Here is a 15,619-nt window from a genome sequence, read left to right on the forward strand (position 1 = left end):
CGGGCACAGGGCCAGCCCAGAGGGGGTGCCCATCAAGGTGCGTGGGACGAAGGGGCTTCCTTCAAGGTGCGGGCCAGAGTGAAGAACAGACCTGGAATTCTCAGAGCCTCTTGCGATCCAGTTCTCTTGCTTCCTCTAGACAGCTGTCCACAGAGGAGAGCGGAGGGGAGCGGAAGGAACTGGATTACAGTAACAATAATATAGTCGCTGACATTCATTGAGACGGCACACGCTAGGACTGTGTTGCGCACTTTCTACGCATCTTTTCCATCGCTTCTCCTCTGCCGTTGGAGGTATTATTGCCTCCATTTCACAGACAAGGAAACCAAGGCTCAGAGATATTAAATAACTTGCCCAAGGACTCACAGCGGGTAAGTGAGTGTGCCTTTTCCTCGAGGTTGTCCCTGCCTGTGGTCTCCAGGGGAACAGCTGGCCTGGTAGGTCAGAACCACCCATAGTGAGAATGTCTAGGGGATCACCACATACCTCCAGGGTGTGAGTGGGGTCTTTTAGTCCTGGGGGTCAGACCCCCACAGCCAGTGACTTCTCTACTCTGAGCCTATGACCTGCGACCTTTGCCCCTATGACCCCACCAACCCCTGGTCAGAGGAATGAGATTCATGTCCGGCAATGTGGGGTTGAAATTAAAGGGGAAATAAAAAGGTAAGTTGGTTTTGGCCAAAATAGAAAAGAAGAAAAAGAAGGAAAAAAAAAAAAAACCATGCAAAATGTGAAATTGAAAGTGTGCTGAATACAACGTGATATGCGTCCTGTAGCCTAAAAGCTCGCTTGTCTCCAGCCACCCTACCACCTGCCCAGGGAGCACAGTGAGCCAGACACAGCCCCGCTGGGTGAGGGCTCGCCCAAGGTCACCTGGGGGTCAGCAGCGGAGGCCACACGGGAGCACGCCCCGGGCTCCACCCACCCAGGTGGGGCGTCACCTGTCCCAGCTCCTCCATCTGGGCCACAGGACGCTGCAGTTCGAGCCGGCTGAAGGGTCCTGCCTGGGGTTGGTCAGCGTGGGGCTGCCCAGGGGTCAGGGCCTCCCTCCCTCAGCCCTGGGCGTCGTGACAAGCAGCAGGCACAGGTCCCACCAGCCAGCACCCACAGTGCTGTCCCAGGCACCTCCAGACACCCCAAGTAGGTGACGCCCCGAGTAGGTGATGCCCTGTGAGGCTCTGTGAGGGGAGGGAGGTGCTGGCGAGACTTCCTGCGGGCCTGGCCTGGAGGAGCCAGGACTCAGACCTGAACTGTGGCCTCTGAAAGCCCACAGGGCAGTCTGGGGGGCAGGGCCGCGCTCACCTGCTTCCGGATCTGCCGATGCATCAGGTCCTTCTTCACCTGGAGAGCCTCGAAGGCTGCCTTCTGCATGGCGCTCTGTGACAGACAGCATGGCTGCTCAGGGGGCCCAAACACAGCCTGCCTCAAAGACACCCTAACCTATGCCTATTTCCTTCTTAGACAACAACTTTTCAGCTCACTTGCTTAATTTTTTAACAAATAATACTTATTAAGCACGTATTACCTGCCGGCCACGTGCTCAGGGCTCTCCCTGTGGTGCACGTGGAACGACCAATGAAGGGGGTGGGGGGAGGCGCCCTCACTGCCCCATTTCACAGATGAGGAGAGTGAGGTTTGGGAAAGTGAGCTGGCTGGCACTGGGACGCAAGTCTGTCTAGCTCAGAGCCTCATCTTAACCCCAAGGCCGGACATCCTCTCTGAGAAATACAGCCTTTTCCTCAGACAGTCGTGCAAGGACTAAGCCCACAGCGTTGTGGGGGGAAGAAGAGAGAGATCGGAGTTGGGGAGGAAGGAAAGGGAGCGATGGGCCTGTGATGGGAGGATGACGTCACAGAGGGAGAAAGGAGAGAAGAGACGAGAGGGTGGGGGAACCCTGATAGGGCGCATGGGGAAACCTGGGGCCTGAACAATTTGGACAGAGGAGGGAGGAAGTCAAGAGGGGGCCTTCCTGGGCTGGTCCACACAGTAGCACCTGCTGTGCGACCCCTAAGCCCAAGGGAGAGCAGATAAAGGGTGGCGGGACTGGAAGGGAGAAGTCAGGGGCTTGTTCCGACTCTGCAGGGGGGGTGGGGGCGAGCACTGCCACCAGATCCTCATGAGGGAGCCCCACACAGCACGGGGAGGGGGTGCCCGGGAAGGACAGCTCTCCTGACTTCAGTAAGTGGAAACCACCACCCAGAGAGCCCTCTCCCTGCCCCTCATCCTGATGGTCTGTGCATTTCTAAACTCTCTGAGCATCTTGGTTCTTATGTTCTCCAGAACAGCACCTCCACATGGAGTTGAGCTGCCCTGCTCTCGGCTCCCTGCACCCTCCCTGTGCCCCCGCCCCAAGCCCTGGGCAAGGGCTCACCTCCTGCAGGATCTGGCTGATGGCTTTGTTCTGATCCATCTGTTGCCACGACAGAATCTGCTGGAACCGCTCATCCATATCAGCCATGCTGCCGGAAAGACAGCAAATTCACTCACTCTCTGAACATTTCCTGAGCACGTACTGTGTGCCAGGCACCTTGGAGGAGATGGGAGATAAACCATTTATTCACTCAGCAAGACTTATGGAGCACCCGCTGGGGGCCACGTCCTGGGCTGGGTGGACATGGGAGTTTTGTCTGAATCCCACAGCCCTAGCAGGGTGGTGGCAGAGTCTGTGTCTCTGGGGCTGGGGAGGTGATCTCTGGGAATCCTCTCTACGACACCCCCCTGGAGTGGTGGCCTGGCTCTGCCCACCCATCCTCCACCGACAGGGAGCTCACGACCTCTCAGGTTAACCTCACAAGCTGAGAGAAAGCTGTCCTTCCTGGCACTAACATCTCACCCTCCACCCCAGTGTTTCTCAGCCTGGCCGTGGACCTGCCCTCATCCCCCTAGAACAAGTCCAGTGGCACAAAAACCCAAACCCTACCACTAACATGCCCATTATTTAGGTACAAGCTTGGTTTTGAGTTTGCGTCATGATAACAGCTGCTATCTATTGCATCCTCATGTGCTGACATGATCACTAAGGTCCATCAAGTCCTCCAGTAACTCTAGTAATAGCTACTGTCATTTATCCCCATTTTAGTGATAAGAAAACCAAGACTGAGAGAGGGAAAATAACTTGCCCAAGACATCACAGTTAAGAAATAGAAGCGGGATGTGAATCCACATCTGTCTGTCCCAAGTGCCCACGCTCCTAAAAACAAAGTCACATCACCTAGAAGGCAGAAGAACCCCGTCTCTGCAGGAACGCAGGGTAGGCTGGCATGCTCCAGGTGCCCGGGGGGAGGAGAGACACAAGAGCGGTCAGAGCTGCTGGCCTGTCCCTGTCTGGGTCTCCTGAGCCTCAAAGGCACTTTGCTCACCTGCTGGGCACTGCAGCTCCTCCAGACACAAAAACAGTGCTGGGGTGAACTTGGAGGGCCAGGCCCAGAGTGGCTGTCAGCGTGAGACGACCCCCTCACCACACCCTTGAGTGCACCCCACTCCTGACCTGTGACCTGGGAGACTGAGTCGCCACAATTTAGAGCACACTGTTTGGGTCAAACCCTAAGCTCTGCCACTGGCTGGTGGTGCTTCCTTAGGGCCCAGTGAGAAAAGCCACAAAGACCAGCAGTCACTTACTCCTGAGGACCTGGCCCGGGGAGGGGTGGCCCACGCATGGCAGGGGATTCCTGTGCCAATGCTCACTCCACAGCTCTGAGCCAGCTCCCCCAACCTCCTCACTCAGGAAGCCCCTTCCTTATCTTACCTGGAGCAGGCCTGCTGGACCAAGTTCTGCCTCTGAGACTCGTAGGCCATCTGGATGAGCCGGCTCTTACAGCTTTCGGTCAGCATCTGCTGCATGGCGGCTGAAGAAACATGTTGGGGGCGGAGAGCACAGTGGGGGAGGGGGGCGGTGCAGGGCTGAGCAGCCGCTCCTGGTGGCCTGTGGGGTCACCTGGCCACCCACCTGACAATCACCCTTGGGAAAAAAATCTTTTTTTTTTAAATTATAGAAGTAACTCCAGCTTAAAAGGCTGATGAGTTACAAGAGACTGAACACACACACACACAATCTCCTACAGTCTTGTCACCCAGAAATATTATTTTGATGTATCTTCTACTGAAGAATTTTTAATGTATATTGATGGATTTACAAAAATTTAAATGAAAGAATTAAAAGCAGGAACCTGAATATTTGTATACCCATGTTCATAGCAACATGGATCACAACAGGCAAAAAACAGGTGGAAACAGCCCAAGTGCCCACTGATGGACGAATGAATAAACAAAACGCGGTCTAAGGACTTCCCTGATGGTCCAGCGGGAAGGAAAGCACCTGCCAGCGCGGGGGACACAGGCTCGATCCAGGAGGAGGCCACACGCCATAAGCAACTAAGCCCGTGCGCCACAGTTACTGAGCCTGCAACACCTAGGGCCCGTGCTCGGCAACGAGAGAGGCCACCGCAGTGAGAGGCCTGCGCGGCGCTCCTCGAGAGCGGCCCTCACTCGCCACAACCAGAAAGACGCCCTCGCAGCAACGAAGACCCAGCACGGCCATAAATAACATTTGTTAAAATGTGGTCTATCCATACATTGTAATATTTCAGTCTTAAAAAGGAAGGGAATTCTGACATAAGCTACAACACGGATGAACTCTGAGGGCGTTATCTGAAAGAAACTAATCAGGGAAGGACACACACGGTATGATTCCACTTGCACGTGGTCCCGAGAGCAGTCAAACTCAGAGACAGAAGGCAGACTGAAAGTAGAGCGGTGGCTCTACGGGGTCTGGGGAAGGGGAGGGGGAGCTCCTATTTAGCAGATGTACAGTTTCCCTTTGGGATGCTGAAAAGGTTCTGATGGGGGTGATGGTGAATAATGCACCATCAGAGCTATTAATGCCACAGAACTATTCATTTACGAGTGGTTACAAGGGTAAGTTTTATGCTTTGTATATTTCACCATAACACAAGAAAATTAAAACGCTTATCACATTAAATATACCTCCTTTCTCACCTTTCATGAATGGATCCCTATATCAACACAGCCATGTTAATAGCACCAACGGAGCACTATGGTGCGTGGACGGTGAAAAAGTGAAAGTGAAAGTCGCAGGCGTGTGCAACATTTTGTGACCCCATGGACTATACAGTCCCTGGAATTCTCCAGGCCAGAATACTGGCGTGGGTAGCCTTTCCCTTCTCCAGGGGGTCTTCTGAACCTAGGGATCAAACCCAGGTCTCCCACATAGCAGGGTGAATTCTTTACCAGCTGAGCCACAAGGAAAGACCATGGATGACTGAAGTTTTAAGATAATCCTCTGTTTCAGCGCATCCAAAGTCTTCTTGTGATTATCAAATGGTACTTCTACAAATATCCCTGCTCAGACATCTTTGTGCACATCTCACTATTTGATCACTTCCTAGAATAACTCTTAGAAGTGCACAGGGGTTCAAGGTCATGAATAATATATACAGGAGTTGCCCTTTCTGCCCGCCAGAAAGATCCAGCCGATTCACACTCCCTCTGGCAGCACACAGGACAGCCTGACACCATATGCCCTCCACCGCTCTAGGTTATTGCCTCTCCATTACTTTTGTTGACCTTTTTCAGTTATAAAAATAACACACGCTTTTTTTTTTTTAAGCTAAGCAATAGGGAAATTTGAAAAGGTGAAAACAAAAGCCCCCTAACACTAAGCCTATTTCCAACCAGCTATTTGATAAACATCCATCTGGCAATACAAACACAACGCTTCTCTATAAATGGTGGATGACTGTGACCTTCAAATTGGGAAATTAATGATCTGACACCTCACGGGGCAAGAGTGGGATGAGATGGTGTACGGGACTTGCCAGTCCACCACTGGGCACACGATGAACCTGGGCTGAGGGTGCATAGAACATCCCATCTTATCACTCAGGCTCTGAAGAACTGCGTGGCACCCACTGCCCTTGTTTGTGTGGACAGTGAAACACCCTGGGACCCCTCAGGGAGCAGCAGGAAGGCGAGCTCCTAGGACCACGAGAGGGGCTGCCGCAGCTCTCAAGGGGAGCAGCCCTGACAGCCATTGTTTACGAAATGCTCGCTCTGCGCCAGCATGATCTTATTGGACCCTCGTAATGACCTGACAAGGAAGATTATTACCTTCTTCCCCATTTTACAGATATGAAAACTGAGGCTCGGAAAAGTCAGGGATCAGTAATGTCCCTTAGGTCATATGGCTATGTGCCTGAGCTGGGATTTTTTAATCCAAGTCTAGCCTGACCCTAGAGCCCATGCCACGACAGGATTTGAAGGACCGTCTTGAGAGGCAACCCCTCAGCGCCCCCTAAAGGTGACCAACAGGGGGATGGGACGGCTGTCCCCTCTGCTCCCAGGACCCCGCCCTACCCCAAGGACTCACAGGCGATCTCACGGCGCCGCAGGTTCTCCGTCTCCTCCTGCGTTATGGACATCAACTGTTCCATTCTTATTCTAGAGAGAAAGCGATCCACGTGTTGAGCAAACGTAACATTTCCAATAGGAAATCTCGCCAGATGACCACCACCTCCTTCAAGAAGTCCTCCCTTATGTATCAAGCTGGACGTGCCCTCTGATATGCCCGTGGCATTATGCACCTCCCCTGGGGCCCTGTTAACTTTTACAGTTAAGAGCTTGTGACATAAAAAGATGAAGATTCCCTTAGGAAAACAGGCCAAGGATGCAGCCAATTCACTGATGCTTAAATAAAAGTGACCTTAAAAAAAAAAAAAAAGGAAAAATGGAAAGATTCTTAATACTGCTAGTGACGAAAAAAGTAAAACTTTCTTTTCACATGTTGGGTTGGTTGAGCTTAAGAAAACGAGATAACCGCTGGCAATGACAATGAAGGTGGAGAAATGGGTACTTCATGCTGCTGAGGGACGTGAACAGTCAAACGTGTTTTGGAAGGCAGTCTGGCAATACCTAGCTAAGTGTTCTTCCAATATTTCCTTCTAAAACGTTCACCCAAGTGCCTAAGGGTATATCTAGAAGACGTTTACGGTCATATTGTTTGTAGTTACAAAACACTGGAAGCCACTTAAATGTTCAGAGGGCTAATTACAATAAATTACGATATAATTATAAAGCTATAGTTATTACAAATAATGAGGTTTTTGGCATGGAAATACATCAGTGAAGTGAAAATTAAAAAGTAGCTGCACGTGTGTGTGTGCGCGCACGCACGTTGCTTGTGTGCACACTATTCCCCACCTCGCCCACGCACACCAAACTGGCACAGTGGTTGGGAGGCGGACAACCTCCTTTACGTTTCTTGCAGGGTCTGACTTCACCAGAAGCAACACGAATCACCTGAGCACTCAGCCCAGGCCCACAGGCTGCTCAAGGGAAGACCACCCCCGCTGCACCCCTGGAGCCCAGGCCCAGCCCAGAGGGCACCGGCTCAGTGTGCTGAATAGTCAATGCCGCCAGCCACAGCTCAGCTCGGCCTTGACCGCCCCCAGCTGCCACAGCCCCCAGCTGAAGCGGGCAGGGTGGTGGGGCCGCAACTCCACACAAGCCCCCCTGCAGGAGGCCTGCCCAGGCAGCCAGGAGCCAGGAAGGCTGGGCCTGTGGGAGGGGAAGCTCCCCAAGCACAGCAGCCAGGTTCACACTGACACTCTGGGGTCCCTGAGGACCAGGAAGGACTCACCCGAACACCCCAGGGAGTAGGGAGTGAGGCCACCCCACCTATCACCTTTTCTGATGACTAAAGTGGGCACCTTAACACAGCCAATTTGCAAAGTGCAGAAAACCCAAAGGGAATGAGACAAAGATCACCACCTCCAATTCCCACCACTCAAAGAGGTTCAGTGGAAACATCTGGGGTGGGTCCTTCTACTTTCTGAGCAGAGATACAAGTAAGTTGTCTTTAAGAAGTGATACACTGTAGATGCCACTTTTCCACCTAGCAATATAGTGCTTTCCTTAACAAGGAATATTCTTCTATAAGACGTTTAACGCTTACAGATTACATGAATTATGTACAGAGGAGTGAACAAATTTTTCTTTCCAGAAATTTCTTTTCTAACTATTTACACTAGAAATACAATTGGACATTAATATACGTACATTCTTATTCATGTCTGAACTTTTCTCAGGACGGTATGTTTTAACAAACTTGAAGGCAGCGATTCTTTTTAATTAAAAACTCTGTAAGGGGGTGAGTCTCCTCATGATAGAGTAAAAGTGTTAGCTGCCAGCTGGGCCGACTCTTTGTGACCCCATGGACTGTAGCCCCTCAGGCTCCTCTGTTCATGGGATTTTCCAAGCAAGAATACTGAAGGAAGTTGCTATTCCCTTCTCCAGGGAATCTTCCTGATCCAGGGATCAAACTTGTGGGTCTCCTGCATTGCAGGCAGAGTCTTTACCATCTGGGCCACCAGGGAAGCCTGAATCCCCTCAAAACTCGAGGAGATCTTTCTGACATAATCCTCGAGAATCACAAGACCTTCTCCCCCAGGTCTGCTCACCCACAGGAAGACAGGCAGTCATAGAGAACGTGCTAGAGCAGGACACTGACCTTTCGTTTTCCAGAGACTTCAGAATCTCGGAACTTTTCTTTTGCCTGTGAAGGAAACCATGAAAAGCCAGCAGTCATTGTTGGGTCCGTTTCCAACAGAACGGCTGAAGGGGGCTTAGGAACTGGGCATTTAGGGCTGTGTTCTCAGGCCAATTCCTCAACCACTCCAAATCCCAGCTCCTCATCTGTGAAATGGGAAGAATAATTTTTTTAAAGCTTTATGGAGTATTGGTAAAGTGTGAACAAGAAAACAGACATAAAGTGCTTCACATGTAAAAAGCAGCCAGCAGAGGGCAGTTTCCTGGGTGCCCCCGGGAGTGGGCACACTGCGCATGGCAGGCCAGCCGGCTCCCGCTGGCACTCAACTGCAGGTGAGGGAGGAGGACCCGGAGGACAGTGAACAGAAGGCTGGAAGCAGCAGAGGGTGTGGCAAAGCCTGTTTCTGGAATCTTTCCCCAAGAGACCCCCAGTTAAACTTTCTCAGGCTTCTTGAGACTTCTATCCAACCTGCTCTCTCCCATCGGAACTTGCTCCCTGCGGCTCTGGCCTTGGACAAGATCTGTTAAGGCGAATGGCTGACCTCAGAGTGACAGGTGACTGGAAAGCCAAAATATTAGAGCAGGATGTGATTTTAACTTGTTAAACCCACTAACTTTACAGATGGGAAACTTGGGAGGCAAAGATCCAATCAGTAGCATCCCCAAGAGGCAAACCTGGTCATCCCTGGATCAGATTCTTTTAAGCGTGTTACTTGCTCAGTCCTGTCCGACTTTTTGCGACCCATGGACTGTAGCCCATCAGGCTCCACTGTCTATGGGATTCTCCAGGCAAGAATACTGGAGTGGGTTACCATCTCCTCCTCCAGGGGATCTTCCCAACCCAGGGATCAAAGCGCGTCTCCCGTGTCTCCTGCACTGCAGGTGGATTTTTTACCCGCTGAGTCATCAGGGAAACCAGATTCTCTTAAAGTCAGTGCCAAACGCAGCACCGAGACCTTGGGTAGAATCAGAGACGGTGAGGGAGAGACTGAGCCCCATGTGGGCATCACGCTGAGGGAGGTCTCTGGGTCTGGGGACCGGGGAGATGGGAGCCTGACCTCTGGTTCTCCCGCAGGAGCTTCTGGATCCGGGTGGAGATGTTCTGCTCTGTCTGCTTCAGCTGCTCCTGCAGCCGCCGACGCTCTGCATCCAGGAAGCGCTGGTGCTCACTCAGGCCCTGCTCCAGCCGGGACTGCTCCTGCGGCAGGACAAGCAGGGGTCTGGGGTCTGCTGGGACCCGTTCAGGAACCGCAGAGCAGCCAGGGGCCCAGGCCCGAGATGAGGAGACCAGGTTTCCTCTGTCTTGCCATCTGTGTTGACTTTGGGCCAAGTCTTCCCCTTGCTAGGCCTCGGGGTATCCACGCACGGGAAGAGCCCGGGCTAGGTGACCTGTATGGACGACTCCTCCCCAACCCTGCGTCCTGTCGGGTGGGCCTGAGAGAGGTCACCCCCACTGCCTTCCCACACCAGAGGAACCACAGCCTGAGTCAGGAGGCCCCCGGCAGAGGGAGCAGACAGGCCTGACCCCACCTAGCCACTCACGAACCTCCTTGACCGTCTGAAGGATCTCATCCTTCTGGCTGCTGCTCTGCTGGAGGAGCTGGGCGTGTTCTCGCTGCCCGAGCTCCAGGCGCCGTTCGAACTCGAGTTTCTCCAGCATCTTCTGTTCCTGCAAGAACGGAGACTCTGGTGATGCTGGCACAGGCTTTAGGGGGTTAGGATGTGACAGCTGCAGGGGATGGGCTCAATCTCTCCAAGCCTCAGTCTTCTCATCTGTAAAGTGGGGACATCCTCCCAACCACCAAGGCTGGGTAGACTGTGGGGAGGTGATATACGTAAGGGGCAACCGTTGCTTCCCCCTCTGACTTAAGAGGTTGGAAGAGCTTGTCTCCTCAAATATAACAGTTGAGATGTTTAATGAGAAGAAAAGTGGCAGAGGACTAAAGACATTTTCTTACCTTCCTCCTCTCATAGTCTGAGAACCTATTCTGGGAAGCAAAAAAAAGATAGTGGTTAAGAGAAGGTGGGCAGCAGGGGTTCTCACTGGCCCAGAATCCCCAGGCAGCCTGACAGCCCTCAGATTTGCAGGTCCATCCAGAGGGACTGCCTTGGAGGGCTGGGTAGAGGGTGGGGGATGAAGGGGCTGGCTGTTTGATAAAGGGTTCTGGATGGTTCTGATGGACACTAGGGTTGAGAACCACGGGGCTTGGCTTAAGAGCTTGAAGTCTTAAGTTCTGGTGATGCAGCTCAGAGAAGGTGTGGGTGTTCAAAAAAAGAGACCAAGAAATGGGTGTCTGACCCCTGGTATGTCGGCACAGCACACCTGCAAGCTACCAGCTCCAGCCTCCAAAACAACTACAAATGCACCAAGGTGTGTGTGCAAGTTCCCTGCAGAATTGTTCAAAAGAGTGAAAACACTGGAAATAACTCAAATGCCCATCAGGATGCAATTGCTAAGTCGCGGTTCATCCACACAGTGGATTATTACACAGCTGTCGAACGATGGGGCATGTGGGCGCAGCTACTGAAGGATGTCTGCCATCTTTCACTGTCTGCACAGCACGATTCCTCTCTTGTAAAAGCACCACCACCAAAACTCAGCTCCCAGCTCTGGGGTGGCTGAGACAAAAGCCACGAAGAAGAGTCATTCATCGGTTCATGGTGACCGCCTCCAGGGGCTGGGACTGCAGGGTAGGAGGGGAGATGCTCACTCCATATATTTCTGTATTGTTTAGATTTATAACAAGGAGCAGGAATTACTTTTGTAGTCCAACATCAGCACATGCATGCACACACACACACACACACACACTTTTTTTTTTTTAAACCAACCAGCCTTTCTATTTAGTTATCTGGTTCTGAGATCAGGATCAAGTGTTGGAGCTGTAAAAGCAGCATCCTATAAAGAAATAAGATTTTCTCTATGCTGAGGTAGGAGTAAAATTTAAGCTTATCTTTAGTTATACAGATAATACCTGATTATATTCTCCTTGTAAAAAACTAAGCAAGGCATATAAAAGTATCCATTGACCACTCCCAGGCCTAATCCTTGTTCCCTCCCACCGTCCCTAGCCCTCAGTTCAGTTGCTCAGTCATGTCCGCCTCTTTGCGACCCCATGAATCGCAGCAAGACAGGCCTCCCTGTTCATCACCATCTCCTGGAGTTCACTCAAACTCACATCCATTGAGTCAGTGATGCCATCCAGCCATCTCATCCTCGGTCGTCCCCTTTTCCTCCTGCCCCCAATCCCTCCCAGCATCAGAGTCTTTTCCAGTGAGTCTCCAGTAGCATACTGGGCACCTATCCTATCATTTTGCCTTTTCATACTGTTCATAGGGTTCTCAAGGCAAGAATACTGAAGTGGTTTGCCGTTCCCTTCTCCAGCGGACCACATTCTGTCAGACCTCTCCACCATGACCTGCCCGTCTTGGGTGGCCCCACAGGGCATGGCTTAGTTTCACTGAGTTAGACAAGGCTGTGGTCCTAGTGTGATCAGATTAACTAGTTTTCTGTGATCATGGTTTCAGTGTGTCTGCCCTCTGATGCCCTCTTGCAACACCTACCATCTTACTTGGGTTTCTTCCCCAGCCCTGCTCCCATGTAAATATCATTATCAGACCTAAGTCCATGCATCTACCTACCTACAGTTTGTGCCTTTAGAAAAAATACATACGTTTGTATGTGTTTCCATATATAAACATAGTTTTTAACGGAGGTATAATTTATGTACTGTAAAATGTATCTTTTTAAAGAAGTGTACAGGTCTGAGTTTTGACAACTGCATATAGTCACGTGACCATCACCACACTCAGATGTGAAGCCTAGCTGGCTACAGTTGGTGCCCCCTCCCAACCTCAATTTGTGGGCTCCCATGGAGGAGCATCAGAGAAGGCAATGGCACCCCACTCCATACTCTTGCCTGGAAAATCCCATGGATGGAGGAGCCTGGTAGGCTGCAGTCCATGGGATCGCTAAGAGTCGGACACGACTGAGCAACTTCACTTTCACTTTTCACTTTCATGCATTGGAGAAGGAAATGGCAACCCACTCCAGTGTTCTTGCCTGGAGAATCCCAGGGACGGGGGAACCTGGTGGGCTGCCATCTATGGGGTCGCACAGAGTCGGACACGACTGAAGTGACTTAGCAGCAGCAGCAGTATGGAGGAGCATATGGGTAGGTGGGTGGGGCACAGAGGCGGTTTCTGTCTGGCCTCACCATCAGAGGCACCCTGGTTACTGTGGGCAACCCTTGCTGAGCTTCCTCCTGCAGCCCTGACCTACTCTAGGCCTCCCCCAGGGACCCAGGGGTCCACTCTCCTCAAGCTCCATCAAGCAGGGAGACAGACAGGAAGCAAACTCTTTCTTGAGTAATTCTTCATGTAATTAGAGCTGTGGTTGTAACAGAGCAGAGCTCTGTGGGGCCTTCCCAGGACAAATCCCCTCCTCCTTCAGTGTCCTCCACCTGCCTCTTGTCTGTAGAGATTTTAGCCAAAGAAGTAACTTAAGAGAAATGAGAAAACACAGAAGCAAAATAGTCAAGCAAGACAAAAATAACTGTTTAGCCATTAAACAAAGGCAAGAACCCTTAGCTCCTCCTCAAAGGCTACAGATAATGTTCTGAGTTGTATTCCTCAGCTGTTTTGCAGATACTGAAACCCCCACCAGGTGGAAAAAATGAGCTATACGATGCCCAGTCTGCAGCCATGACATAAACTGCTCCATCTCACGCAATTCCCAGAACCGGCCTCAAAGAAACGGGAACAAACCGACTCTGGAGTTACAGATGAACTGTACCCAAAACGATCAGGATGCTGCTGATCAGGCAGCCGGATGACCGACTTCAAGATGATGCTCCACACGCGGCCCCCTCCTCTGCCTCCACACCCCTGACACCCCTGCTTTAAGAACCCTTTGCCCCTGACCCATAGTCGGAAGTTGGTTCCTGGGGACATGCATCCAGCTTCTCCCCCAGGATAACTAGCTTCCCCAGTAAAGCTATCCTTCCTTTCACCCAACACTTGTCTTTCAGTGTTGGATTCTTGAGTCATGAGCAGCTGAACCCAAGTTCAGCAACACAGGAAAGAACAAGTTCAGTTCTCCCAGGAAATGCACAGGGCGCTCTGAGAACTTCCATAGATCTGACCTAGGCTGCTGCGTTGTGGAAAGCTTCTCAGAAAATGTGATGTTTCAGCTGGGAACTGAAGGATGAGACTGGAGCAAACGGGAGTGGAGAATCCAGCAGAGGGAACCCCCTATTCAAACACCCTAGACATTCAGGGACAGAGAGGAGTAGGATGAAGCTGGTGCTGGCGAGCTAGTGTGGCGAGGACCCAGAGCAGTCCACTGCCCCCCTCTGATGGTGGCCCTCCTGCCACTGCTCAGAGGCCTAACGCCTGGGCCTTAAATGTGGCAAAGCTAGCTAGTGGCAAATGAGCTAGTGCGCCTAGGAGGCCTTGTGAAAACTTCTACATGTATCTGCTTGGCTGAGTCACTCAGCTTCTGGGATCTCAGCTCCCCAACCAGGGATGGAACCTGGGTCTCGGTACTGAAAGCCCGAAATCCTACCCACGAGGCCACCAGAGAAAAGAAAGAATCTGCCTGCCAAAGCAGGAGACAAGGGTTTGATCCCTGGGTCGAGAAGATCCCTTGGAGAAGGAAATGGCAACCCACTCCAGTATTCTTGCCTGAAAAATCCCATGGGCAGAGGAGCCTGGTGGGCTACACAGTCCATGGAGTTGCAAAGAGTTGGACATGACTTAGCGACTAAACAACAATACCACCAGGGAACCCCCTGCATGTCTGTTTGAAGGGAGGTAAATCCTAGTTTGATGGAGCAATCTGGGGGCCAAAGCTCTGAATGCCCCTGCGTGTGCACAGCCCTCGCACACACACCCCGACCCTCGCCCTTCCTGCTGCCCACCCCACACGCCAGCAGGTGGTGCGCCTTACCTGCCACTCCTCCTCCTCCCTGCAGAGTCTGTCCGTGGGCCCGTCGGGGCTGTCCAGGGAGTTCTCAGCCCCATCCTGCTCCAGGACCGGCAGCAGGTATTGAGAAGGGGGGTAGTACTCCAGCCCCGACTCTGCGAGAGATGGACACAGGCTGACCAGGAGGGAAGGAGACCGCCTTGCAACCCAGAGCAGTCCACTGCTCCCCTCCGATGCTGGCCCTCCTGCCACTGCTCAGAGGCCTAACGCCTGGGCCTTAAATGTGGCAAGCACTCAATAAGCATCAGCTGAGTGAATAAATCTTCCCGCCCCTTGCCTCTTTACCATCCACGTGAGAATGAGATGAAAAATGCCTGAGCTTCATAGAGAAGCCTGGGTTTAAGACTCAGCTTTATCCACAATTTCCTGGGTAGCTGCCTCCTGTATATTTGAAAAGATTCATACACTTTCCCCATTTGGCCTTATTCTTGCTGATTTATAAGTGCTCTTTACATATGATGGTTAATAACCTTGGGTCTATAACATATGTTGCAGCTGTCTTCTTCCAGGCGGTAACTTATCTTTTCAACTTTTTCATTTTGTTGTGTGTGTGCTCAGTCATGTCTGCCTCTTTGCAACCCCATGGACTGTAGGCTGCCAGACTCCTCTGTCCATGGGATTTTCCCAGGCAAGAATACTGGAGGCGGTTGCCATTTACTCCTCTGGGGCATCTTCTCAAGTCAAGGATCAAACCAGGGTCTCTTGCGTCTCCTGCATTGGCAGGCAGATTCTTTACCATTAGCACCACCCAGGGAGCCTGTCTTTTTTAACTTTGATGATAGTATCCTTTTGAGGTAAAGGTTAGATTTTAATGTAGTCAACATCATCCTTTTTCCCCTACCAAAGGATATAAATAGGCAATTCACAAGAAATACTAAAAGTGGACAGTAAACATGTGAAAAAGTATTCTAATATTCAAGGAAATGACATTAAAATAATAATGTTGTTGTTCAGTCACTAAGTCGTGTCCAGCTCTTTGTGACCCCATGGACTACAGCACACCAGGCTTCCCTCTCCTTCACCGTTGCCCGGAGCTTGCTCAAACTCACGTCCACTGAGTCACTGATGCCA

General features: G+C 51.5%; 1 protein-coding gene across 5 annotated transcripts in view; it reads right to left on the minus strand.

Moving 5' to 3' along the window:
* Positions 1–15,619, minus strand: part of LRSAM1 (leucine rich repeat and sterile alpha motif containing 1) — a 34,399-nt gene that overhangs the window by 8,450 nt on the left and 10,330 nt on the right. For all 5 annotated transcript variants that reach the window (XM_069582352.1, XM_069582353.1, XM_069582355.1 and 2 more), the window contains 9 exons: positions 14,513–14,643; positions 10,521–10,550; positions 10,109–10,231; positions 9,621–9,760; positions 8,525–8,569; positions 6,386–6,456; positions 3,746–3,845; positions 2,372–2,459; positions 1,303–1,377 (listed from right to left, as the gene is read on the minus strand). In XM_069582352.1, coding sequence (XP_069438453.1) covers positions 1,303–1,377; positions 2,372–2,459; positions 3,746–3,845; positions 6,386–6,456; positions 8,525–8,569; positions 9,621–9,760; positions 10,109–10,231; positions 10,521–10,550; positions 14,513–14,643 — 803 coding nt within the window. The remainder of the gene's footprint in view (positions 1–1,302; positions 1,378–2,371; positions 2,460–3,745; positions 3,846–6,385; positions 6,457–8,524; positions 8,570–9,620; positions 9,761–10,108; positions 10,232–10,520; positions 10,551–14,512; positions 14,644–15,619) is intronic.

Source organism: Ovis canadensis, chromosome 3, assembly GCF_042477335.2.
Source record: "Ovis canadensis isolate MfBH-ARS-UI-01 breed Bighorn chromosome 3, ARS-UI_OviCan_v2, whole genome shotgun sequence".
NCBI lineage: Eukaryota > Metazoa > Chordata > Mammalia > Artiodactyla > Bovidae > Ovis > Ovis canadensis.